This window comes from Podarcis filfolensis (assembly GCF_964270895.1).
Source record: "Podarcis filfolensis genome assembly, chromosome: 5".
Lineage (NCBI taxonomy): Eukaryota > Metazoa > Chordata > Lepidosauria > Squamata > Lacertidae > Podarcis > Podarcis filfolensis.
The window spans coordinates 68,401,148-68,429,086 of NC_139608.1; the positions used below are offsets into that span (position 1 = coordinate 68,401,148).

Here is a 27,939-nt window from a genome sequence, read left to right on the forward strand (position 1 = left end):
TCCGTTCTTAACCTGAAACTGTTCTTAACCTGAAGCACCATTTTAGCTAATGGGGCTTCCTGCTGCCGATGAACTGCTGGAGCACGATTTCTGTTCTCATCCTGAAGCAAAGTTATTAACCCGAGGTACTATTTCTGGGTTAGCAGAGTCTGCAACCTGAAGCGTCTGTAACCTGAAGCGTATGTAACCCGAGGTACCACTGTAGATAATTTATAACAAGGAAGGCTCTATCAGTCCCAAACAAAAAAGCAGGTTAAACTAGAAGACTACAGATATTATTTGTTCAGTGTCAGGGATACAAACAGTTTACCCTAACAGTATTTCTGAAATCTGAAGCATACATATGGGAAGGAAATCCAGCTGAAATCAATAGGCTTGCATCTGGTTCCCCACCTTTGAACGATATAAAACTATTTGTGTAAATCCCAGTGGGTGAATTTAAAATGACATAGGATGAAATAAGGAGGAGAGGAGTAAAACCTCCTTTTTTATATGTAAAGTTAGAAGAAGGTCCCATGCAGTTTGGCATTAAAGACAGAACCCAAATCAGAAAATATTCAAGACTACAGAGGCAATTTACTTAGGAAAGGACTAACTTTAGACATACTCAAAGCAAAACAACTTTTCCACTGTTATCAGTGGGCCAACTCCAAGTTGCATATTGCCCATTATTATTTCCACAGACATTATTAAATTGGAAGACTAAAAAGGCACTCAAGAGACATAAAAACAGGCACCAGTTAGGCCTTTTTAGGGTGGGTGTTCTACAATGGAGGGGCCACTGTTGAGAAGGCCCTTTCTCAGTCTAATAGGAATATAGTCACTATTAGCTGTCCTGGTACTAAATTACACATGCATTACCAGCAATTTCTGGAGCAATCTGATTACTTACATGCTGGTAAAATGCCCGTCTATGTGGTCTGGTCCAATGTTTACTGCCCAATGCTCAGCATATTCCAGTCTACAATTGTTAGTGCATTCTGCTGGCGTTTTAAGTTAGTAAAGATACATGCAAAGAAATACTGAGAGGTTTTTCTAGCCACCGCAAAAGCAGCCCAGCAGCTTGGTCCTATATTTAGTTGACAGAATAGCAAAATTAAAATGCTGGACCAGTGGTGGAAAACCAATCTGCTGAGCTGAGGGACACTGCCAAACAAGTAATACTAAACCTGTCTGGGACTGGGGGTTATCTATGCCTTGAACAAATCTCAGAGTACAAAGCTAGGAGTATAACACAGCCTCCATCTGCCAACCACAACTGTGTTGGAGCGGAGAACACACAAGCTCAACACTACCATGCACTGCAGCCCGTAATTGTTTGCATTCAACCAGCATGTATGCCACAAGCTTCTACATACTGGCATAGTAGTTAAATCTTGTTGATTTCAAAGGGAACTTAATTCTAAGCAAGCATGCCTAGGACAGCAGCCTTTTAAAGTTATCCACAACATTTGAAAAAGCTTACAATTTGTGAGTGCTGCATTATTTTTCTATGGTTGAAGATGACTACATATAGTAGCCTATATGATTTCTATGGTTGAAGATGACTACATATAGGGCAATTTTTCAATATATCGTTCTAAATCAGTTATGAAGTCCACAGCACGGTAACGGTTTCATAAAATGTTATCTGGCAAACATTGCGATTTTGAGAAAACTGTGTAGCCAGCCAGTGCTTCCTCTGTTTCTTTTCATTCTGCAGCCCTTCCTTACCCCCATGAAAGAAGAAACTGAGATTGTTTTCTTCAGAGTAAGAACAAAAAAGTTGTCCTGTTATTTAACTCTTTTTCTTTACTCCCATCTCCCCTTCTACCTGTGTGTGCACGGGAGAAGTCTTTCTCTCCCCCTGTAATGACTTTACTGCCATTTTAATTATTATTTTTTAGAAAATCTACTACTTTTGTAAATTTTAAATTTGCCCCTAAAACTGCATAGAACATTAATATATTCTCCAGAAATCTTCAGTTGAAGCATGCTATCATTAATTTTCCTATAATTATATGCATCAAACTTAGATTTTGCTGTTGTTCAACATTTTCCCTGATTAGTTGCATTCACTGTGACTCATCACTGTATTTTGGATTATCCTGGACCTGAATACCACCATTTGGTATCCAAGCCCCCAACCAAAGTCCTGTTTGGATGCATTTTGGCTCGCCTGCTGATGATTTCATCAGTGTGTGGTGATTTAGACCTGCCACTTAGTAGCAGTTGCCAGGACATTACCATGTTCGCCTCTACGTAGCTCCATCTTCTTTCAGATATTGTGCTACATCGGTATATCGTGATGTTTAGCTGGTGATATATCATAATATTGAAAACCAGATATCGCCCAGCCCTGACATACAGTACTTTGCAACCTGCCCTTCTCATGTTCCAAGGTCACATTTCTCTCACACTTAGCCTGGATTCTGGGCAAGGACTTCTGCCTTTTACTCTCTTGCTCCACCAGTAGGCTTGTAGCTGTTTTTAATCATTCCCCACCTCACTAAATATTTTCCAGTCTGGTATAACACTGCCCTCCACAATTATGTGAGGATTGTTGAGTACAGGCTCTGCACACCAACACACAAAACAGGCACTTCCCCCAAAATGTTACTTTCACAAGCCAACAACCCAATGTTGTTGTTTTTCTTAAAAAATGTTTAGGGGTACTCTCATTTTGACTCAAGAAAATCACCATTTTATAGTTCAAAGCAGGAAAAATAAATACAGTAAATGGACAAAAGTACAAAGATTTGCAACATGTTTAGGGGTATGCGTCCCCCTGTGTCCCCCAGAAAAAAAGCACTGCAACAACCAAACAGAACTGACCTGCTCAGGATGTGTCAGGTTGAGGGGACCCAGCTAAGGCTGTGTGCACATCACGCATTGAAAGCACATCCTTTTCCACACACAACCCAAATGCGGAGTAGTTTGCCCCTCACAGAGCTACAATTCCCAGAAGCCTTTAAAACACACACACACACGCACAGTACAGTTCCATTAAATTTGCTCCATTTGTTTAAAATGGGAGGGGAGGGGATCAATAAAAATGAATGGGCAAGAAAACCAAACCAAACCAAAAAAACTACAGTTCCCAGGATTCTTTGGGGGAAATTAATGTGTTTTAAAGAGATAGCATCGTGCCTGCGGTCGAGCCTTCACCAAGAAGGCATTTTGGAGCCACTGCCTAGGGAACAAGCTATAAATCTAACTTGAAACTGGAGACAACACGCAAAACAGAACCTCGATCTTGTTCCATGAGAAGATTCCCTCCACCATTTTTTTTGGTTTGAAACCCTTCATTTCCTTGGGCGGGGGAAAGATATCCCTTCATTCTAAGAACAGCAGGGGCAGCTGCAAAACAGAGAGACAGAAAAGGCATCCCACAACACACCCATGTTGTGTTTAATAGGGGTTTCCACTCAAGGCCTGTTAAAGGAAATGAGGTCTTGGACTACAACTCCCATCAGCCCACCCTGCCGCGGCGGATGGCCAGGGACGATGGGAGCGGTGGTTCAGGGTCGCACCAGGGACCCTCTCTTTCGCGTCCTCCGCTCTGCAGCTGAATGGCAGCCGGAAGTGGGAGCTGTGCGCCGCGCTCGGTTCCTTCCCCACGAGCCGCGGAGCCTCCTGCGCTTCTTCGCCGCCGCCGCCGCCGCCCCAAGCTCCGCTTTGCTGGTTGGCAGATGCGCCTCTTACCGGAAAGCTAAGGCGAGCTGGTCCTTTGCACGCCGCCGCTGCAGCTCCACGCACCTGCGGGGCAGACCATGGTGAAGAGCAGCAACAGCTGCCTCTCCCCTTCCAGGAGGGATGGAGGAAATCCAACACAAGGGAGCCGGAGGGGGAAGCGGCGGCAGAGCAAAGGAGAGCCAATCGGTGCAGGAGCCGATGCAAGGAGGCCTGCGAGCCTGCAAGGGAAAAGGGAGCAGGCACCCAGTTCCCTCCCCGTTAGAGAACGCCCTCCCCTGTTGCAAGGAAGGGACCCTCGTGCCGGGAGCGACCGGCCAACTTTAGACTGCCACCCCGGAATACCGTGTTTGCATTTTGTTTCAGTCCTCTGGTTAGAAAGCTATCCGATCAGAGAAAGAGCTTGAATGTTACTCCTTTGCGCGTTAGGGGGTTTAGTGTGCGTGAGGAACAAAGTCAGTAGCCCACCTTGCATGTAGGTTTGTTTTACTATTCGTGTTTATAGCCCAGCCCACCCTTTGCCATCAGGTCTCAGGGTGGGTTACAAAAGCAAAGCAAATGCGGTTTATAGGAGAGTTATAAATAAAATGGCTCAGGACTGCAATACCTGCAACACCCAGACCCTGCGATCATCATATGATCATCATGTGCCTTCTGCACAAGAGGCGCGGAGGGCAGCAAAACAAGAACAGGCCTTTTCTGTGGTGGCTCCCCAGTTGTGGAATTCTCTCCCCAGGGAGACTCACCTAGTGCCTTCATACTTTAGGCATCAGGCATAAACATTCCTCTTCTCCCTGGCCTTTGGCTAATTAAACAATTGGGTGGCCTTTTGAACTGGGTGTGGGTGTTACCATTTAGTTTACTATGTTGTGTATTATTTTGTTTGTACAGTGGTACCTCGGGTTACATACACTTCAGGTTACATACGCTTCAGGTTACAGACTCTGCTAACCCAGAAATAGTACCTCGGGTTAAGAACTTTGCTTCAGGATGAGAACACAGAAATCGTGCTCTGGTGGTGCAGCAGGAGGCCCCATTAGCTAAAGTGGTGCTTCAGGTTAAGAACAGTTTCAGGTTAAGAACGGACCTCCAAAACAAATTAAGTTCTTAACCCGAGGTACCACTGTACTGTAATCTGTCCTGAAGGGCAGTGTAGAAATATAATAATTAATAATAATTTTTAAAACCTGCTTGCTATGATGCTTATGTTCCACCTTCATTGTCTCTATGTTTCTGAATAGCACTTGCTGGGAAATAGCATGGGGAGAGTGCTGTTGCACTCAGATCCTGCTTGCAGACTTCCCATAGGCATCCAGTTGGCCACTGTGAAAACAGGATGCTGGACTATGTGGGCCTTTGGCTCTTATCTAGAATGGCTCTTTTCGTGTTCTTAATGTCACAAAACTACAACAGTAAAATAAAAAGTTCTGCTTCAAGTGTCGAAAATACTTGCCAAGTCATTGCAAGGTTACATTGCAAGGTCCTCTTGTGGGAAAGGAACGTGAGAAGGGTTAAATTGTTTTCTGGTAGAAAACCTTGATTTTGTTGGCAATTCTGTTTTCCCTTCAGCGATTTTTGATGCTACAAAAAGCTGCTTTGTTTCCTTGGAGGAGGTAGCAGGCGCTAGAAATCATGTCGCCTTTAGAGTTTTGGAGTAAGTTGTCAGCAATATGCTGATGACACACAGCTCTACTTCTCAGGACCTTGGGACTGGATGAGAGCTCATTCCAGATAAGACCGAGGCACTGTTAGTGTGAAGCAGATTTGCAGATTTCTGTGCTCAGTTAGAGGCTAATCCTATGCATAGGTACAGTGGTACCTCGGTTTACAGACGCTTCAGGTTACAGACACTTCAGGTTACAGACTCCACAAACCCAGAAATAGTACCTCGGGTTAAGAACTTTGCTTCAGGATGAGAACAGAAATCGTGTGGCAGCAGCGTGAGGTCCCATTAGCTAGAGTGGTACCTCATGTTAAGAACAGTTTCAGGTTAAGAATGGACCTCCAGAACGAATTAGTTCTTAACCAGAGGTACCACTGTACACTTAAACTCACCAATGAGTCCAGGTGTGACACAGGATATACAGGTTTGTTTCTATTACTCTCCAGCAAAATATGATTTCTTTTCTAGAACTGCCTTGTTCAAGGTCAACAGCATAAAGTTTATCCGGTACATTTGACTTTCCGCCTTGTGATTAAGTATGTTGCCATGTGTGCCAAAAGAAACATTCTTTTTTACCTGTGGTGATGAAGAATTACGTAATAGAGAAAAACAAATAAACCAGCCTGCATTCATGCTCTATTAAGGATCTTTTCAAAATCTGATGTTATTCAATAGAGCCCAAGACTACTTACTTTTGAGTAAATCCCCACTTTGCTCAATGGGACTTTCTGCCCAAGACCCGCGCACATGGTTGTTATCCCTGCCCCACAGAAGGGTGGTGGTTAACCATGTTTGACTCAAGAGCAGACCCACTGAAATTAATGAACCTTGCTAAAGAAATTAATCTCAGTGGGTCTGTTCTGAGAAAAAACTTGGCTGACTACAATCCTAAATTGCTGTTCTCAAGTAAACACAAATATGACAGACACACAGGAGCTGGCTGTTGTTTACAATATGTGCAAAACTGAGCCACCAAAGGATGCCAGCATTCAGAGGTACCAACTTGAGTAAAATTGTGGGGGGGGGGCTAGGTAAGCCCCACCCTACATAATCACGCAGAAGATGTGGCATATGCACACCATTTGAATGGCAATGCCCAGCAACTTTTGAGGGGCGACTCGACCCCCTCAAATATTTGGGGGGGGGCTCTGAAAGGCCCTCAGCCCCTAGGACTTTGCTCCTATGCCTGAATTCATCCAGCAGTTGTGCGCAGTATCAAAAAATGTAAACGAGATATTCGGTTTTCTTTTTTGGTTTATTGATTTTCAGTTACAGAAGCATTTGACACATTCAAGGAGAGAAAAGATACGATCAACAACAGGTTGGAGTACAGAGCCATCACAAAACAAAAGAGGGGAAAATATAACAGGAGCAATCGCAGATCCTCGTTCCAGCGGGGCTTGCCCGTGACTCCAGAGCACGAGGCCAGCTTCGCCTTCCTGCCCCCGGCGCGGCCTGGGAGGCGAAGAAAACAGCCCGAGCGCAGCCCGGCCCTCTCGCTCCGACGCCAGGCGTTGTGTTTACACGGGAGGAAAGCCCGCTAAGGCTTTTTTGCACGCCCAAGCAACCGCTCCGTCCCCTGACACGCCGCTCCTGCCTGAAGCAGCAGCAACAGCCAGCACGGCCCTCCCACCCGGCCACTCCTCCGCCGCCGCGTGTCCCCGCCTCCCCTGGCGGCCCCCTCGTTTCCTGCTGCTGGCGGAGGCCGAGGGAGGTGGCGGTGGAGGCGGTGGACGGAGGACAAGAAGCGCCCCGCAGCCGGAGCGAGCCTCGTCCGCGGAGGAAGCGCAGCAGCGCCGCCGCCCCCACCACCTCCTCCTCCCGCTTTCCTTCCGTGTGTGTGTGTATTTGTGTGCATTTGCTCCACCGACGCCCCCTTCCTCCTCCTCCGCTTCCCTTTGCAGCCCCTTCGCCTCTCTTCCTCCCCGCAGCCCGGGACAATAGAAGCAAGGGAGATGTCCTCCTCCGGCGGCGGCGGCGGCCACCAGCACAGCCAGAGCCGCGCCATTCCCACCCGGACGGTGCTCATCAACGACTCCTCGCAGCTACCTCATGACTATTGCACCACGCCCGGGGGGACGCTGTTCTCCACCACGCCCGGAGGTAACATCAGAGCAGTAATAATAATCAGCCTCATCATCTCGATGCACACGGGCCTTGCCGAGAGCTGTCCGTTGTGCATTTGCTCGCGGGCATTGCAAAAGGGGGCGCGGGCGCCCTATAGGTCGGGGTGGAGGGAGGAAGAAAAGGAGACGTCGCAGGGGCGCCAGCGAGCATGGCCAGCCAGGCTTTAAAAAGGGGGACGAGGCCTCCAGAGGCGAGGCCGTCAATCATAAATGTAGCGGCGGGGTGGGCGTGTAATTTTCTCTCTCTCCCCCCCCCCCTTAATAAGATTGAGGAGGAAGTTGGGAAGCTAAGTCGCTGAGTCTCCAGGCCATATGCTGGAAGCCCCCTTCGGTGGGCCTTGCTCTGCCCGGGTCTGCAGGGCGCCCGCAAGAAAGACGCGTGTTGGCGCGCGCCCCGACGCATGGCGGCGAGGTGGTTCTCTTTCCCCCTCGTTGCTCGAAAGGGGAAGCTGCTTTGGTGTACAAAGCATGGTGGGGAAGGGGGAGTTTGCCCCCAGAGCTAACGGGGAGGCTCTTCCCTCTCTCCCTGTCTCCCCGCCCCTCTTCCCGTCGTTAGTTTGCCTTGCCGCTTTCCTGGGCCGACCCGGGTCTAGCTAGGCCGCGCTCCCGGTGCGCGGGGCTGCTGGCGGCGAGTTATTTGTAAACAAGGCCCAGGAGCCTCGAGGAAAAAGCCCGTGACGGTTGCACAATAGCAGGGGAGGAGCGCCGAGGCGGGCGGGGGATTTCTCCGACAGCTGCAGCCCCTGCAGGGAGACGGAGCGCCGGCTCCGCCGAGGGGTCGGCCAGCCTCCCAAGACAGGGGGAGATCGAGGGATCCCGACCAAAAGAAAGGATAACCCTTTTGCAGAGCTACCGGGGATACGGATTGTGCCAGCCACGTTTTGCAGAAGCCTCCTCTGTTCAGGCCTGTCCCTGGGAATTCAGCCTGCTGCTGCTTTCCTGAATGACTTTGTTTTACAATTTAAAAGGCTCGGGCGCCAGAGCCCCTTGCGATCTTGTATGTTTTAAGAGGCATAAAGGGTCTCTGCCACTCCTGCGTGGCCCTATAGTAAAATAAACTCCTTTGCTCCACCCTGAATAATTTACAAATGCTGTATTCTGTGGCGTTTTACATGCATTGAATACTGTACTGGCAGAACGAAGGTATGAAGGCAAGGCAAGCAAGATTCCTCACTTTACTGGTTGAGAGCTGGTTTGAGATTATGTACAGAACAGAGCAGGGTTTCTCTCACTCCCCTCCCCCCACCCCTAGCTGGGTAGGCATTGCACTTTTCCTGGTTCACAGCCCAAAGCTCATTGCTGAAAAATGTGGAAGTAGGTCCTGCATTCTGAGCTGTTTCTTTCTGAAAGACAAGACGAAAACAATGTCTAGGGCTTGGAACCTGCTGCTTCTCTGTAGCCTAGACATTAGGACTTGGCCTGAAGCTTAGTTTAGTTTCCAGCCACTTAAAAAGGCAGGCATTAGCAGCTTTGTCCACCTTTCTTTTCATTATATATGCTTGAAATGCTGAATTGCAAATTATGGTGGCATGTGGCTTTCATGGCATTAGAATCATTGCAGCTAACAAAGTTGGATCTGGACCTCAAAAGCAGGTGACACAATAAATCTTTCAAGTCCTTAAGCCTTACAGTTTAAGGTGTCAAAATGTTCTTCATAAACTAAATGGTGACACTGTGCCAAATCCATACCATTGTTCTCTTCCCAATTTATCCTTCATGCCTGCCTTTGGCTGCTCTTCATGTCATGCACACATGCTACTTTGATTTGTGCATACATAGGCATTATAGATTGTGGGCCCCCTAAACCCTAGAAATTGATAAATGGTAGGATTTTGATGATTCGGGATGTGAAGGGAGAAACGGAAACTGCAGAGGAATTCCTGGGCTAGTCTATGCAAAACTACCTGGCCAATCTAGGGCCATTAAGAAACCATCCAGGGCCATTAGCAATGCAAGACAACTGTCCTTCTCCCCCTTGCCCTGAGGTGTGAACAGAGACAGGGGTTTGGAAGGTTGCCAGGGTAACTGTGTGTTTGGGATGTCAGGAAAAGGGAGTCTTGGTAGCAAGGGGTTCTGAGAAGGAGGAAGAGAGATTGGAATCGATCTTTGGGCAGGCTGGCTGCAAAGCTGACAGGGAGAGATGTCTTGCACTCCAGGACTGCACTTCTCTGGTGTACAAGCCTCTCTTGAAATGACTGTGCTGTGAGATCTGTACTCCCTCCATGCAGACTGAAGGTGAATAAACCATATTTCTTAAAGCTACAGCAGTCCATCATGTCTCAATCCTCCAAAGGAACACAGACCCTGGGAGAGTGCCTGGAACCCCATGGGCTTTTGCCACCAATTGGCAGAGAAAGGGGGAGGCACCCAACTTTTATAACAGAATTGCAGCCTTTCCTGCTACCCACTTTGGTGAGTCCTGGCAGGCTTGTAGGTTTAAAAAAGGTGCTTAATTTTACCTTTGCATGCAGCTAAAATTGTGCCTCTTTGGAACGGGGCTACTTGTGAGCCTTCAGAAGGCCTTCTTAAGGAGTTGCAGCTTTCCTTTTTTCAATAGTAGATTTCCCTCATGAACTCATTGCTTCCTGTGTATTCTGCTTTTCCTCTTTTAATCTAATCATTCCAAATTACTTGTGATTTTGGGCAGTACTCATCTGTTTCTTTGACACATGGTAATTTGCTGTCCTGTGTGTCTGCGAAGGCTGCCTGCTGAATGAAAGTAATAGGAAGGGGTGTTTGGCATAGAACAGTGGTGAGAACCTCATTTCAACCCCCTTCACAGCAGCCTTCTAGAAGCCATGTGCCTCTGGTTGGCAAGGCCAGAGGTGAAAGTGGGTGGAGCAAATAATGTAAATTTTACCACTGTACTAGTTTCAACATGCACTCACCCTCCCCCCACAAATCCTTGCTCCAGGCAAGCAAGAAGCATTATCAGAACTCAAGGGCACATTCCTGCAAGGCAAAAATGAGGGTGCCAAGTGGGGTTTGTGGCTTGGTATGGGGGTTGCTGGGACGCGGGTGGCGCTGTGGGTAAAACCTCAGCGCCTAGGACTTGCCGATCGCATGGTCGGCGGTTCGAATCCCCGCGGTGGGGTGCGCTCCCGTCGTTCGGTCCCAGCGCCTGCCAAACTAGCAGTTCGAAAGCACCTCCGGGTGCAAGTTGATAAATAGGGACTGCTTACCAGCGGGAAGGTAAACAGCGTTCCGTGTGTTGCGCTGGCTCGCTGGATGCAGCTTGTCACGCTGGCCACGTGACCCGGAAGTGTCTGCGGACAGCGCTGGCTCCCGGCCTATAGAGTGAGATGAGCGCACAACCCTAGAGTCTGTCAAGACTGGCCCGTACGGGCAGGGGTACCTTTACCTTTACCTTTATGGGGGTTGCTATGAGAGCCCCAGAAGCTAAGTAGAGAGGCGTAGGGGGCTGCATCTGCGCTCCTGACCTGAGGTTTCCCATCCCTGGCATAGAAAGTTTCAGGTTGCAATTTTTTTATTCTGTTTCGATCCAAATTTGCTGTGATTGGGGATTTAACTAATTAAAATCAGTTACACGTTCATACACTTCCCTAAAATAGCCTTTAATATTCTACACTTGGAACAAAATGTCCTCCAGTGATTAATTCAGTTATAATGGTAAGATTTTATTTGTGCACACTTAGAGCTCATGCTGGGGACGCGGGTGGCTCGTCCAACCACAGAGCCTAGGATTTGCCGATCAGAAGGTCGGCTGTTCAAATCCCCGCGACGGGGTGAGCTCCTGTTGCTCGCTCCCTGCTCCTGCCAATCTAGCAGTTCGAAAGCACATCAAAGTGCAAGTAGATAAATAGGTACCGCTCCAGCAGGAAGGTAAACGGCATTTCCGTGCGCTGCTCTGGTTCGCCAGAAGCGGCTTAGTCATGCTGGCCACATGATCTGGAAGCTGTATGCCAGCTCCCTTCGCCAATAAAGCGAGATGAGCGTCGCAACCCCAGAGTCGGCCACGACTGGACCTAATGGTCAGGGGTCCCTTTACCTTTACTAGAGCTCATGCAGATCAAGGGAGATCATATATAACATTACAGTTCTCTAAAACAGGTTTGGGGAACTTCTGTCCCTCTAGATGTTGCTGAACCACAACTCCCATCATACCTGGCCATTGGCCATGCTGGCTGGGGCTGATGGGAGTTGTAGTTCTGGAGCGTACTGAGTTGGGTAAGGCTGCACTAGATTCTAGTGCCTGTTGGTTTGGAGGATTTCTGTAAAAAAAAATTGGGCTAGGTTTTCCTTGCTCTGTTCCAGCAAGATAACTTGCATTCTTGAGTAAAAGTGCATACTTGGGGTCACTTGTCTATAAAGACGTAAGAAATCCATACAAACACAATATTTTGCTTTATCATTTTAAAATTCTTTACTGGACAAGGGGGTTCTTTCCTTCCTTTTTTTTTTTAAGGCAAGCCATGCTAAACTGGTCGACCTACCCCCATCTTACTAAATCTGCCTAGGTCATTCCTACACTGAAATAATCATGAAAAAGGACAGAGCCTGCAGATCAAGCTGGCCTGACTGCAATTTGGTTTTGAAAACAATGTTAGGTGCCTGATACTATGATTCTACGATCTCCAAACATTCATATTTTCATTCTTGGAACCCGTGGGCCTTGTTTTGCTTGGCCACTCCTACTGTTCCAGGAATTGGAGCAAAATAGCAAGCATCAGAAACTGAATATTACTCCTGAGTGTAGCTGTAGATGTGTAAAGGAGAAGGAACTTAGAAGGACAAAGTATCAGCTTGCTTCTTAGGAGTGCCAGCAGTCATGAGGAACTGAGAAGGGGCAAAAAACACAGAAATTTAGCAACATTTGGATTGGTTCCCCAGCTTATACAGAGTTTCTTCTGTTTTGTTAGAAGACAAATTCTATGCTCATTCTGATTTTGTTTTGTTTCGTTTGAAAGCACTGAGTGTGCCTTACTACCTGCCATGGACACTGGAACGTTGCCCAGGTCAACAACGGGGGGGGGGGGTGGGGGTGGGGGTGGGGTGAGGATTAGATGGGTTCCAGGAGCAAAGAGACATGAATGTTCAAGTATTAACACTTCTGCTGAAACCTGCCTTGAAAAGCAACCTCTCAGCAGGCCTCCTAGGAGCCTTGTGGGCTGAAAACTTCGAAACCACAGTGTATGTGTCCAGTCCCCACCCCACCCCCCAATTCAGGCAAGTCGCCTGCTTATTTTCCAAGAACTGAAGAATATTGCCACTATCACAATCGTAATAAAAAATCAATATAAACCATTAGGGTTTTCCAATAGCATTTTTATCTTTATGCTTTGGAGAGGCAATGACTGTTCCTTGTGCCAGTACAGTGGTACCTCGGGTTACATACGCTTCAGGTTACATACGCTTCAGGTTACAGATGCTGCTAACCCAGAAATAGTGCTTCAGGTTAAGAACTTTGCTTCAGGATGAGAACAGAAATCGTGCTCCAGCGGTGCGGCGGCCCCAGGAGGCCCCATTAGCTAAAGTGGTGCTTCAGGTTAAGAACAGTTTCAGGTTAAGTGTGGACCTCCGGAATGAATTAAGTACTTAACCCGAGGTACCACTGTAGTTTCTTCTCTCCCGTATTCCCCATATGTAGCTGCTAAGAAGACCTTTAATTTATAAATCACTACAGGCAATCCTTGCTCAGTGGCAATAGGCCTCACCACCCTGTTTTCAAGTTCAAGGGAGAAAGTAGTCTTCAGGCTCATTATTCCCTCTGGATTAAAGCTGCAAAACACAAGATACGTGTGCAAATACTTCTTAGTTTCAGACTGCTGCGTTGCTTGAGGCGGTCAAGATCAAGGGCCCAGAGTTCCGAGACTGTTCAGGCGCAGAGATAAACTGATAAGCTAGCACATACAAATAAACTTTGTGTGCATGTTTGGGGTGAGAGGTAGGCTACAGTATCAGAATGGTTCTTGTTGACCTCGGTTCCCCTGAGCTTGTAGTCTTGTGTTTGTTCTGTTGTTCAAACACGAAGAGGGGCTTTTCTTTTGGTACAGGATACAAAGTATTTTTGTTGCCAAGTAGCCCGCCCATGGGTGAGACATTTGAAATGAACAATGAAAACGGGGGCAAAATTGCATTATGCTGCTTTTTTGGGATCTCGGTTTGGGATGGTGGAATAAGTGAGCTGGCAGAGTTGGCTAGGAAAACCCTTACATTGCAATGCAGCATTGCAAACGAGTTGTTCATCTCTCTCCCAGTATTATTGCTTATCTTGGACCATAGTGGGGTAGGGTATTTTGCTCCTGTATTTTATTTTACTTATTCACAGCTACAGTTTACACATACTGTGTATATCAAGTTTGAGTTTCATAAAGCCACCACACTGGGGGGAAAAAGTTTATGGAGTATAACTTCAGTTATGGGTAGAATTTAACAGCTTCTTTTTCAATAGTATTTCCAAGTGATGAGCTATTAGAATACGTGCTTCTAACCCTCAGCTTGCACCTCTTAGTTTCAAATGTCTTTGCTTACTTTCCTTTTTGTATCTGTATTTTAATGAGGTTAATGACCAGAAAAATGACTGTGAAACTCGCCCTCGTTCCTCAGTGTCAACCGCAGCATCTGTTGGTTGTATTGCTGTCAGCAGAGAACATAACAGAACTCACAGAGCTGCCTTTTAGCCGGCCCTTCTCCTTCCAGGAGGCTTTTTGGACAAGTTATGTGTCTAAATTCCATCACTTGCAGTGCCTTCACATATAATGATGACTGTTATGCCGATGTTAAGCTACTACTTGAAAGGCAGTGTCACTGAACTCAGTGGTACCTTTTCCAAGATAAATGTGATCAAAGTGTTGGATTGCAAGACAGAGCTGGCTCAGCTAGTAACTTTGGAAGGGAATACCTTTCGGCAACAGAATAGACATCTTCGTGGAAGTTACTGGGAGGCGGATATATCTCCTGACCATGCTTTTGCCTGCCCCTACTCCTTCCTCAAGGGACGCGGGTGGCGCTGTGGGTTAAACCACAGAGCCTAGGACTTGCCGATCAGAAGGTTGGAGGTTCGAATCCCCGTGACGGGGTGAGCTCCCGTTGCTCGGTCCCTGCTCCTGCCAACCTAGCAGTTCGAAAGCACCTCAAAGTGCAAGTAGATAAATAGGTACCGCTCTGGCGGGAAGGTAAATGGCGTTTCCATGCGCTGCTCTGGTTCGCCAGAAGTGGCTTAGTCATGCTGGCCACATGACCTGGAAGCTGTACGCTGGCTCCCTCCGCCAATAAAGCGAGATGAGCGCCGCAACCCCAGAGTTGGTCATGACTGGTCAGGGGTCCCTTTACCTTTACCTTTACTCCTTCTTCAGCAGAGAAGCCTCTGAGCTCAAGTCCAGCAGTTGGAACAAAATGTCTAAATTGCATAATTTTTCTTCTAATTCTTTATCCTTGCTGTGCTTTTCCTCTTGCAGAAATGGGGAGTTTTGGGTTCTGATTTATTGCAAGCTGGTTTTAGAATAAATACTGCAGAGTAAAAAATGGGAGAGTTGCAGAAAAAAGGCTACCAAGCAGAGAGAATAGGTTCCTGGGAATGTGCTAAATGTCGACAGCAACAGGTGGTTACTGGAAACCTCAAGTGCCTTCTTTCTAGGTTCTTAAACTGAAACGACTTACACGTTTTCAGTATTTCCTCCTCTTAAAAAGCTGCTAGGATTTTGCGCGTGTTATTTTAATCTTGTAAATAGGTCTGCAAAAGTTGCTATCCCTCAAGCCTTGATCCTGTGTACCTTTTAAATACCTACCTTTAGTCAGTTTTGTAGCATTTGTGGCCTGAAAGAAGGGTTGGCAGTGCGGGGAACAATTCTTGTCTGGTTTACAAAAGTTTCTTTTGCTGTTCCTTTAGGAATATTGCTTACCTTTCACAGCTGATTTGGCCGAGTGGTTGTTTACAAGCCTGGGTTGTTCAGTTTCTGTATTACCTCTGCATCGTAGGAATGTGCACAAACGGTGCTGTTATAAGGGTTTCACTCTCCTAATCTTAGTGGAGCATGATTCATCGTAAGGGAGGGAGCAGTTGCTTACCTGTGTTGGGCCCAAGCCACAGTAAAAGACACAGTTTGGTTGTTTGTAGTACTTCTGCAGCCACTCAAGCCATTTTGTTTACTGACTGCAAAAGGAAACTGGAGGCTCAGGTGTATAGCTCCAAAAAAACAAAGCAACCCTAATGGGAGGGATGGTCAGATCACAGGCATTTAGCCAAATGATGAAGATGGGATTTAAGAAGTGCAAGAGGTAAATATGTGACCAGATATGGGGAGTGGGTGGGTTGGAAGATAATTATGTTCCATGTGCTTCCCTGCCTCCCTGTTAAGTTTTTAAAAGTTTCCTCCTGTTTCTGAAGTGTTCAGCCTTGCCTCACTTTTCTCCCTTTTGCATACAGAGATGGAATTCATTCCAGACTGGTGCCTCTAGGGTTTCATTCAAACCAAACAACCAGATAACTGTTGTTTAAACTATACAGTACTGCTGTTCAGATTACAGCTCTGCTCTTACTGTGAAATGAAGCAGAGTTCATAATATTGCCTTCCGAAAGGAGCTCTGTGGTGACAGAGAAGAACAGCTTGTTTGGTTGGCCACAAGCATTTCCTGTAAATATACAGTCACCAGAGTTTTGTTGATATGTGGCATGTTGTCAGAGACAGTGTTAGAAACTGGGATAGAAAAGCTAGGAGCCAAATGGCTTCTGGGACCTGGGTTGTGGGCGCCAAAACAGAATGTTTGGTCGCCACTTTGGGGGAGGGGGGATGTCAGCAGCACTATTTATTCTTTTGATAAGCATGAATTAATACGTAATTCACATGACACATTGTTATTATCACATTTTTAGCAGCAATGGTTAATGCATGTTTAATTTGGTGTTTACAATGAAAATATTGGTACCATACTTCGGTTTTCAAAACACTCTACTCTTTATTGTTAAACTCCTTAGTACAGTCATACCTCGGCTTGAATGTGCTTCAGGATGAGCGCGTTCAAGTTGCACTCCGCGGCAACCCGGAAGTAACGGAGCGCGTTACTTCCGGGTTTCGCCGCTTGCACAGACGCTCAAAATGATGTCACGCACATGCGCAGAAGTGCCAAAATGTGACCCGCGCATGCTCGGACACAGGTTATGTTTGCTTCTAGATGTGAACGGGGCTCTGGAACGGATCCCGTTCGCATCTAGAGGTACCACTGTATACTGTCCATCCTTGAGTGTAAACCAGATGCAAAAAAGGCAGCTAGACTTTTTTAATTGCTCACAAATACAGAGCCATACCCACTCAGTGGGAAAATGGCAGTCTATTGATTCTACTTGCAGTACAGTTCTAAGTCTGTCCAATCAGATATAAGCCTGAGTTCGTTCAGTGGTAGGGTTTCCATATTTCAGAAAGTAAAAACTAGGATAGCCTGAAAGTTGTTGAGCTTTCTTTAGATGAACCCCAGAGTTGTTTTACAATAAACATGATTTTTTGATTGAATTGCCTAAGATCTAGAACAAAGCACTACCTTTTGGAAATCACCTCACCGTGATGTCAATTCTGGACATATGGCAGCCCTATTCATTGGGATTTATTCCCTTGTAAATAAGTTTACTATTTGCAGCAAATTAATTAGCAAACTGATGAGCTTATATAAAGACTTGGGCCTTACTTGAGTTATTATATGAGTATTGTTTGTAACCTCATATATTGGAAAACGATTCTGATAGGCCAGTTATCTTCTTCCCCTGCCCCCCAGGTACCCGAATCATCTATGACCGCAAGTTTCTGTTAGATCGCCGGAATTCTCCCATGGCTCAGACTCCTCCTTGCCACCTTCCAAATATCCCAGGAGTTACCAGCCCTGGTACAATGACTGAGGATTCCAAAGTGGAAGTAAACAATCTGAACAATCATGACGGGAAGCCTATAATTGGTAAGAGCATGGCTGGAAGTAAGGCACATTTTGTTGTATAACTTTTCCATGATCGACTTTTAGGGTTTCGCAAAGTTTTGCTTCAAAATCATGTCATTTCTTTCCTCAGTGCAGCATATATCTTTTTTATTTCAAAGTTGTGGGATATAGTGCTTTTCTTTGTCTTTAAGGAGCTTCTGTGTATGGAGCACAGACTCAGTGAACTGTTGCACTGATCTTGTGTGGGTTGTTTGTATGCTGAATTATCGCCCTTAGGCTATTAAAAACTCTGTAAAAGCATCAGTTGATTGACAAACAGGAAACTGCCTCCTGTTCTGTCATAACTATTTAACACTGGTGAATTACTGGAAGATTGTCTTGGATTTTGGCAAGTCCAGACGTATGAGGTTGTAGGTCACACAATCCCCACCTCCTGACACGATCTCCACCTCCTCACACCCATGTGGTTTTGATAACATAACTTGCTCACATAGACTAACTGGAGCATGAAATATCCATTAGGAGAGCTAGATTTCAAGCCATCCATTAGGACTATTGGCTGCAAGAATATATTTAGGCTAAATGGGAGTTGGACAGCAAACCTGTAGTGGGGAAAATGAGGCCAGTGGCATCTGGCATTCATTTTAATATAGGATTTGACTGGTCCCAAACATGAGTTATTGGTATTTGTATTTAAATAGGGTAATAAATGTGTGGATTTTGTGATGTACAGGCATATGATCATCAGGAAGATAGTGATTAAGTTCACTCCAGAAACATAAATATAGAGCATGCTATATGTATGTACTGTATACCATATTTTCCTGTGTATAAGGACTCAGTTTCAGAAAATGGGGGGAGATGGCACAGATTTGTTGAGCTTTTTTTGGGGGGGGATTGACGAATATCGCTCACCCACACGTATCGCTAAATCCACCTCTTGTCTGTCCCCTCGCCGGCAGAAGCTACCAATCATCTGCACACTTGTCGCAGCATCAGTCAATCAACAGCACCCATTGACATAGCAACCAGTAACACGCACAATTGTTGCTGACATCTGCAGTGGCAACCAATCAAACGCCCACCCTATGCACTACCCATGTATAAGACGACCCCCATTTTAAGCCTGATTTTTACATGGAAAAAAAATTGTCTTATACACAGAAAAGTACAGTATATACTTAAAGTTATGCCCCCTGCTTCAGTGATGATAACAATAATTAACACAAAATCAGATCAAACAAATCGGTAAGCAGCAGAAATCTAAAAATAGGACAGCAGAAACAAAGAATAAAAAGCAACTTGGCTGACTAGTCTTGGGAAATAGAAAGGTCTTCACTTGGCGCCTGGAAAAGGGATTGTCAAACTGCAACCCTCCTGAAGTTGTTGGACTACAACTTCCATCATCCATGATCATTGGCTGTGGTGGCTAGGGTTCATGGGATGGAAATTGGAGCCAAGGTAAAAAATAAAAATAAAAAAGGAGGGTTTGACCACCAATCACTAAAGAGAAAAACCATGTTATTTCAAGCAAAGGGGGGGGGGAGAGAATGTAAAGTGATACGCTTTTTCCTTTTTTCTTTTTTGCAATGAATGAACTAAAACAAATAGTATTCCCCATCCCTGGGAGAAAAGGTTTGTAAAGTTAAGGCAAGAGGTGGTCAACTTTAGGCCTACCATACGTTGATGGACTACAACTCCCATCAGCCTCTACCAGCATGGCCAGTGGTTAGTTGTGGTCCAGAAACGTCCACAGGGCCACATTTCCCTCATCGCTGCATTAGAATGAAGTAGCACAATCTTGAGGATGTAGAATAAATTGTACCACTTCAGTATACAAAAAGCATATACAGACTTGTATGGATTGTTGGGTTTTTTGGTATATTTTTTGATATTCTCTCTCTCTCTCTCTCTCTCTCTCTCTCTCTCTCTGTGTGTGTGTGTGTGTGTGTAAATAAAAGTGACAAAATGTGGAGTTTTGCTCCACATTATGAATTTTATACATGCATATATAAATACCAGCAGCTGCATACTCTATCTGGAAATGATCCCAGACCAATCCTTTCTGCTGTGCTGTTTTCCTACTTAGAAGGAATTTTGTTTTATTTTTTAATGCACTCGTGCGCGCGCACCCCCCCCCACAACGACAATCTGAACAGCACACACCCCTGTCTCCTATATGTATTAATGATGCCTGCCTCAAACGTAATGGAGGGCTGACAAGAGAAACTCGCTGTGCCTCTTAGGAGGACACTTAAAAATGTACATGTGTGATTCTTCCTCAACCCACCCCATACTGACTTGTGTCCTCTTGTCCTTCAACCAGGTGATGATGCTCAGTTTGAGATGGACATCTGATCTTCCATGAGGGGCAACCATGGGGAGACAGCAACTCCTGATCACCTGTGCACATCTGATTTGGCCAACAGGATCAACAACTGAAGGATGGAAGAAGAAGAAGAAGCTGTTTTCCACTGGAATCTTCACTTCAGCTTTTGAAGTGCCAAAGGATAAGAGGACTATTTACCCCACTCCCCTTGATTCCCATTAGCCATGCAATGCTTCACCCTTCCTCCTTTGCTCTCCCCCCCTTTTTGTTTTTAACCCTTTCATATCCCTGGTTTGTGACTGAATGGAAACCCATGATAAATTTATAGAGCTAAGGAGTGTCCCTTGGCTTCTCGCACTTTAGAGACAACTTATCAAATCATGCACACGCGAGAACTTGGCTTCCATCAGCATTTGGATAATTATTGCAAACAACAACACCACCACCACAAAAAGGGGCCACGGAAGGGGTGGATATATGCTTGAAGGGACACAACACTGCCGTTGTTCTCCTCTCCCTTAACTGCTGTCAATTTAATCCCATTTGGTAACCTGTTTCTGTGTATCTTTCATTTGTGTGTGCAGTGCACTCACTCGGATTCTTCCGCTTCTCCTTACTAATTAGTATATCTCGGCACTTGGTGGGGTTCTGTCTTGTACAAGGGCTTTGCTGTGACGCCTTTCCAAATTATAAGTCCCCATCCTGTTCTGAAGAACAGGTGAGAAACCTAGAAAGAGCCACCACTCAAATCATTTATATTTCCTCCTAGTGCCTGCTAGAAACTCCCCGTTTTTTAAAAAAACAACCCTTCTCTCTTCAGCTTCCTAATTTGAACCCATCAGTGTTAAAGGAGAACCACATTTCATTCTGACTTAATACCATACTTGATGGTCCTCTGGACTGTTTGTCCTCAAGTCTACTCTTCCCATTTTTGCTGCTGTTAACATCTGCCGGATTCTTTCCAAGTCTACTATTGTGCCAAAAGGATTCATTGAAACACCCTGGCTGTGCTTGACTAGAATAGGCTTCGCAAGAGTCTAGTGCTCTTGCATAAGCTTGGGACACCCTAAAATTTACTTACTGGGCTGTTGGAATATGCCATTCTGATTTCGTGATGTGTGACTTGGGGTGGCGGGCAATCAAAAAGTTAGTAAGCCTATTGGAGCAAAACCACCCAGCTGTGATCCTGTTCACCCATCTTCTTGCACATTTCCTGAATTCACACGTTACTAAATCAGCTGGGTGAGCAAGGTACCCTTTAGTTGCTGATGGCCTCACTTAATTCAATTCTTATGGGTGAACTGCTTGTCTGGGCTTGAAAGGGAGAGAGCCCACTCATGGTGGGAATTATAAGGCAGTCAGGCTACTTTGTGAGAGTGGATGAGTTCATGCCTTGGTTGCGGTGCTAGCTGATAACTTGAACTGTGTAAAAATGCATCTCCCTAAGGCTGCAATATTTTGTCACGTTTAATTGGCTAGAACGATCCATTAAAACCCATTTTCTCGAGTAAAACAAACCTTTTTTAATCTGACTATTTTTAGCGTGAGTACCTAGCAGAACCTACATGCAGGCAGCCGAAGAGACATAACAGGAAGGAATGTTTTGAATATGATGCTGCTTATGACACATGGTGTGCATCATATGCCAGGTATGTTAAGTTTCCCTCCCTGCAAACAGTATTTATTAATACGCACAGTGGGTAGGTTGATTTACATCATGCTCCTGTGCATGTTTACTTGGAAGTAAGTCGGGATTGGAACACACAAAAAGCGTGTTCAAGACGACAGCTGCTAAGGTTCCTTTGCTTAGATGTCAGCCTTCTCCCAGGTACCAAGCAGTTGATGGTTGCAGCGGTTCATATGGTATCAGCAGTGCTTTTTTTCTGGGGGGGACGCAGGGGAACGCATACCCCTAAACATTTTGTGAATCTAAGTTTGGCCTCATTGAGGAGCAGTATTTCAATATGAGTAGGAAAATGAGAGTACCCCTAAACTTTTTTAAAGGAAAAAAGCACTGGGTATCAGTATGCCTTGGCGGCCTCTTTTTCCTGGGGCAGGATCTCATCCTGCTCTGGTAGTGTTTGCCAATGGGATGAATGGATTGTATGGTCCACAGTGGATGTCACAGTGTGATGTGGCAATTTCCCCCAAAGGATTTCATTCGGTTGTAGCTTGGTAGTTGTAGCACGGTACCCCAGCCTCAGGGAAAGTGGCAGCCACACTATACTTGTAACTTCTGAATCGGTCCTGGGAGTTAAGCTGAACACAAATGAATAGGCATTGGTAACAGAGAAAACTTCCAACACATGAACTCATCCCTTGGAATAGAATTCTCCCCCAACATCTCTTCTATAAATTGGCAAAGATCTTTTCTTGTGATTTAAAAGGGAGGGTTTAGTAACTTTTTTTTTCTTTTTTGCCTGCACTAAAATGTGAATATAGGAGCAAAATTGCTTTGTAACTGTTGATCTCTCAGGAATAGGCTCTGCTTGCAATGTTTCTGGAGAAGGCAACACTGCCGGTTAAAAGTGGTGGTGGTGCAAAAGTGAACTAAGCTGTGATAAGCAGAGGGGATGCTCTTTAGCCGCGTTGCAAAACTTCCTGATTTTGCTTTGTTTTTGGTCAGGGTAGTTCTGAAGTGCACTATTAAGTCCAGCCCAGAGTCAGGGCACAGTTGAATTTCCATCCTTCCTCTTGCATAATTGCCAGCAGTTGTTTCTGGAACCTCGTCGGCTTTTCTGTTGATGAGGCAGAACAGAGGCCATTTGCTCTGCAGTGCTGACAGTAGTGGAACTCGGATTTGTCTATGACCTAAGCCAACTTAGGCTGCAGTCGTAAGCCCATTTACCTGGGAGTAAGCCCTGTTGAATTCAGTAGGACTTAACTTCAGGGTTGACATTGTTAGGAATGTGCTGTTAATTGGTGAGATGGAGGAATGGGAGGAGAAGGGCTGTACTTCAGGTGTTGCTGACAGCCACTTTTCTAATAGTATTTTTCAGAAACTCTCTTGGACTAAAGGAATGGCTTCAACTTGCACACTCTCCCAAATCTCCAAGGGGTTACATACTATGAAAGACATTTGGCAGTACCATTCCTTCCACCTCATAACAGAAAGTATATCCCTTAGCATGAAATGCATCAGGACTTTCTATGTGTCACAATCAGTTTAGTTGCTGCTGCTGTTGCCTCCGTAATCTTTTGGACAAAGATAAGGAAAGAAAGGCTATTTGAATAGTTCAGTGTAGGTGGTCATATTTCTCTTTCTTGTTCTGCAGCAAGTTTCCTGCATTTCTCCAGGCAAGTCTCTTTGTGCCTCAATTCCCCACTTGCTAAGATGGGGACAATAGACTCCTACCTCACAGGGTTGTTGTGAGGATAAATTGGTAGATATTTGTAAGGCACTCCCCCCCAAAAACCAACCCCAGCATGAGTGCCACAAAGAAACCAATAAATCTTACATTTATTTTAATACCCAGCCAGGTGATTCAGTCATGGCCATGAAAGAAGAAAGGTTGATAGCATCTCCTGGATTATTTCCCTATGGCGAACAACTTAGTTTTTAAGAGAGCATCATTTTGATGGAACAATGGTTGAAGGGCCAGCAACAGTTGCTCTGAGAGTTGAATGGGCTAAGGGCTCCTTGGTGCCTTTCCTCTGCAGAGGCTATGCCGGAGGTTTATCCCCCTTGTGCAGTTCAGTTGCCCAGTCCCTTTTTGCCTGTGTCTTGGCCTGCCCAGGGGAGTGAGTAGCCAAGCTGTCCAAGGAGAGAACTCTTTCTGGGGAGATGGCAGAAAGCCCTTTGCCTGTGACTCTGCTCCATGCTGAAGAAAAGGGCTGAGATAACACAGCATCGGGATTGGGGGGAGCTATATGAAAGGGCCCTGGGCTGCCAGCTGCGCCCATCACTTCTCTAGCATACAGCAGTGCTGAGCCGAGCCAGCTGAACACTAAGCCTACACAGCAGCCTTTATGGTTCTGGCTGTCTAGTTTGAAGGAGGGGGGAGAGTCCTTTAAACGCCCGTGCAATTGCAGTTCTCTGTACAGTCTTCTTGCTGCATCCTGTGCTTCCAAGTGGTGCTCCGGTTTATGCAAGAGATCAAACCGATTCCCCATCAGGTTATAAGTTGTGTTGACTGAACAATCACAAATACATATTCAGTGGCTTGGCATTTTAAGACGACAGAACACACAGGCACTCCGAACATGCCCTTTCCCATTACTATTAATCCTGATTCCAAGATACTAAGATGGAAAGTTGCACTTTTTAAAAAACAACAACAGTGCAGTTTTCTGCAACTGCACTGAGGAATGGTGTTTAACCCTCGGCAGTCACTTAAAATTATGTTTGCTGCTGGCTTTTATGCTGTAATGATGTTACTTGAAAGATTTCTACTTGATGGCTGAGTGAGTAAAAAGTTAACAAAAAAGAACCCGACAGCAAGTTAGTATTTTTACCCCCACAAACTCAAAACTGCAATTTCTTATATTGTGTCTTCCTCACAATGTCACCACCAAAGCTATATGGTGGGTGTTTAGATTTCATTTTATCTTGCTTTTTAAAAGCATCTTTGGCTGGCTGAGACTCCCAAGTGCTGCTGTGACAACTCTGATCTATACCAGTCATTTTAGATTACCAGGGCTGCAATATTTAGTCTATCGATCTTTAGATTAACAGGGCTGCAATATTTAGTCTATCAAACATCTTGGTCAGCAGAAAAAAGGAATGGTAGATTGAAAAAATAAACTTTAATACAAGTACTTCTACAAATTGCAGTGAAAACACCCATTTTAGAGCCCCCCCTCCATTTGTGAGAGAAAATGGGTAATATATCTTTTAAGGCAATGTTACCCTTTATTTGGTATGATGGTGTTGTTTTTAAAGCTATTGTATATGCAAATACATGCAGTTTTAATTAGTTACCTGACTAAAACTTAACCATCAGCTAAGATTTATTTAATCACTTGACAGCCTTATTGATCAGTCTATATTAGTCTTTATGCACACTAGTAAGTGATGAGTCAGGGATGGCCAATGTCTGTATTCTGTGGCTGTTTTGGAGGCCAGAAATGTGTTTTGCCTCCCAAACTGGATGGCCAGGCAGATTCCATAATAAATGGTGCAATCTTGCAGTAAAGGGACATCACAGTTGTGTTTGAGCCAAAGAGAGTTGTAGCATGAACCATATCTCTTGCTTACCCCACTTGCAAACATCCCCCCCCCCGCCCCGTTAGTGCTGAAATTGTAGGATACTTTTTACTATGCCTTTGATTAAAGTACATTAGGGCCACTAGCTAATACAGTATTGGAAGACTGGGAATTATGAGGCTACCCTGGAAGAAGGAATATAGCTGCCCTTATCGCCTAGTGTAGTAAGGAAGCAAATTGTGGCTTCAAACATTGCGACGTTATGAAGACACATCTGATGCGGGGCAGGGGGAACCACCACTGAAAAAGAAACCCAATGACATGGCACAGTGGTATATGATTTGGGGGCATGTTGCCAGAAATACCTAGATAACATGCATTTTGGGTGTGCCTTCATTCTGAGATAACCGAGAACATGCACAAAACGCCATGCAAAAAAAGATATGGTAAATGTAGTGCATACATTGGCTGAAACCTGTGGTTGGAGTAGGCAGTTTTCTGCTTCAACTTGGCTTCTAAACTTCCAGCTTTCTGACATAACTGCCGCTGAAAGGAAAATGTGCCAGGAGGCCTGAGCCTCTGCTATGCCTTATGTTTCCAATGCCCTTCCTTACCTATACAAAACAAGAATATTCAAGCTCCAACACCTGATTGTCCTTGTTTCTACGTTAAATCTTGCATCGTGAGTTTCTTGTTGCAATAACAAGTCAGATCCCAGGTTTTCAAAGAGCACTTTCGTTGGCCCTTAGCTAAAATTGGACATTTGGGCTTGCTATACCTGTAAGAACCCTTACAGACCTCAAGAATTGTCGCTTTAGTAAGCCGTTCTTACGCCTTTGTATTTGGGAACCACCAGCTGGCTTTCGCAACCAAGGGTTTGGTGCAGATGAATCTTGAGTGGAGTAGAAAGATTGGGAACCAAGTCAGTATTTCATTTTAAAGGGGGATGATTGTGATGGTCTGGAATCAGGAGTCTTATCAGGAATATGTAGTTACACTTTTGCTTAATTTCCCCCATGATAGGTATCCTGATAGGTAGCTCACCAACTCATACAGAACACCAGTTTTTGTGACATAGACTAGAATTGAAGATACTCAAGTACTTAACTTCTACTGTAACTCACTTCTGTTGTATTAGTAACACCTTTAGCATACTGAACTAACAGCAACATAATGGATGCTTAAATGTGGCCTTGGAATCTGTTCTGTGTTATGCTGGAGTACCACGTTTATTGACTTTGAACAGAAACCACATTTGGAAAAGTTGGCCAAATCAGTGGTGGAGTTCTTCGTACTGTCACCAAAGATCACTAGCACAGCGTTGTATCAAGTTGTGCAAGTATTTCCACCAATGAAAAATGTTTCCAGACCCCAATTAAAAATCACACTCACTATTACTTTAAGTGTCACATTCTATGGTATTTGGTTGTGTACATAGGATGTAAGTTGCCAGTGGGATTTACCATTGTAAATCAACTAAGGCACTGGAAGGGATGCTAGCTTCCTTAAGAGACCCATGGAAGGTTTGAGATTTCACATCAGTAGACCATTTCTTGTCCTGGATCCCTTCAAGCAACCAGCACCAATTTCACACCGGGGAGTGACATTCTAATGTCAGCCTTGGGTTCCTGCTGTCCGCTGCCATTGTAGCCCTGATACTTCTCTTTGCAATTTCTGGTGCCTCTCAACCATTGATGATCCTGTCCTTGAAATTTCAATAGATTGTTTTATTTCCACTAGTATAGTTAGCCATTGATTATATTCAGTATTTCACTTTGGGTCTCAGGACTGTGTTAAAACATTCTGGAGTAGTTTTTTAGTTGGGATATTTTGGCGTCAAAGATGAAGAGATGTTTCACTCCTTTTTTTCCCATTTGTGCTAATTTTATTTCTCTCTAAATGTACTTGGCTGATTGATGTAGCAATGAGTTTTAACTCAGTTTTTCTTTCTCTCTTTGGGCTGGGAGAATAATTCCCTTCTGCATTTCCGTAATTGTTCATAATGGTAAAAGAGTTCATATAGGAAACCTTGATAGGCATTTTGAGAAGTAAACTTTGTTTATGCCCCTGTGACATTCTGTGAACTGAACTTGATTGCAACAGTTCATAAAATGGATTTACAGAAATTAGCTGCTCCTTATGCACATTCTGTGTGGCAATGATCTGCTTGCCTTTTTCTTTTATTTTTGTCTCCTTCATCCTGACGTTATGCTGCACAGAAAGCTTGAGAGGTTGAAAGATTGGCTTTTGATAGTCATCAGCAAAATTGGGTAACTGTGGAAAATTATAAATCTATTGTGTGGAGAAAGGGTGAGTGCAAAAATTAAATATGTATATGTATGTGGGTGGATGCTTATACACACACACAAATATATATAAATATATATATATATAGATATATATATGAATTTTTAGAGAAATAAAGAACTGTGTTGATGCTTTTAATGCAGGGAGAAATTTTACTTAGGGCTGATCATAGGGAATATCTGGTTTAGCAGAGCATACATTTCACAAAACCAGCTTTACAACATCCAAGGATAATTTATCTTGATCCCAAAATGCAAATGCAGCAGGAACCAGGTATAAAAAGTATGTGTGCGAGTCAAATAAGATGTGGAAGATTTCATCAGCATCTTGGTCTGTGTTTACATCAAGAACACAACAGGACTTCCCTTCCTCCTCTTGCAATCTCCCTCTCTCATGTCAATCTGCATCTCTGCAGGATGGTAATCCAGTGTGCCTTTCTTCACCTTAGACAGGAGAAGAATTATTAACATTTGTGGGGCAGCTTGTTTTCTGGGTTTTTGTGGCCTCCTCGGGAAAAGTGTGGAGGCTGCTGCCAATAAAATTACTGAATGTCTCTGACACATTTTTTTTTAATTGGTTATACCTGTCTCCTTCCTATTTACTGAACACATCCTTCCTCACCCTCCATATTCTGTCTTTGTCTAAATGTAATCCTGGTTTAAAAGAAAACAGAAGTCGTCTGAACAATCCTTGGGCTACTTCTGTACAAATCTGGTTTTTACTGAAACAGGTGTTTAGGGAAAACACTCTCACCAATGGTTGCTGTTACCATGAGATCAATAAAGATCTTGATTATATCAAGCTGCAGTGTTGC

The 27,939-nt window shown here is 44.8% G+C and overlaps 2 protein-coding genes across 3 annotated transcripts in view; one reads left to right on the forward strand and one right to left on the reverse strand.

Annotated features, from left to right (window-relative positions):
* Nucleotides 1–4,275, reverse strand: part of LRRC20 (leucine rich repeat containing 20) — an 83,880-nt gene extending 79,605 nt beyond the window's left edge. Inside the window, exon 1 of one of the 2 annotated variants that reach the window (XM_083614273.1) lies at nt 3,685–4,275. The gene's annotated coding sequence lies outside the window, so the exon portion shown is untranslated. Of the gene's footprint in view, nt 1–2,814; nt 3,648–3,684 lie in introns of those variants that run through there. The other variant, XM_083614274.1, reaches the window with a different exon arrangement.
* Nucleotides 4,276–6,846: 2,571 nt separating this feature from the next.
* Nucleotides 6,847–27,926, forward strand: EIF4EBP2 (eukaryotic translation initiation factor 4E binding protein 2). The gene is made up of 3 exons (XM_083614280.1): nt 6,847–7,438; nt 17,188–17,364; nt 19,670–27,926. The coding sequence occupies exons 1-3, from the start codon at nt 7,291–7,293 to the stop codon at nt 19,699–19,701; spliced, it is 357 nt and encodes a 118-aa protein (XP_083470406.1). The 5' UTR covers nt 6,847–7,290; the 3' UTR covers nt 19,702–27,926.
* Nucleotides 27,927–27,939: the final 13 nt, after the last annotated feature.

Coding starts and splice junctions, on each gene's coding strand:
- EIF4EBP2 (XM_083614280.1), top strand. CDS start 7,291: ATGTCCTCCTCCGGCGGCGGCGGCGGCCACCAGCACAGCCAGAGCCGC. Junction 7,439..17,187: donor GTTCTCCACCACGCCCGGAG/GTAACATCAGAG, acceptor CCTGCCCCCCAG/GTACCCGAATCATCTATGAC. Junction 17,365..19,669: donor TGACGGGAAGCCTATAATTG/GTAAGAGCATGG, acceptor TCCTTCAACCAG/GTGATGATGCTCAGTTTGAG.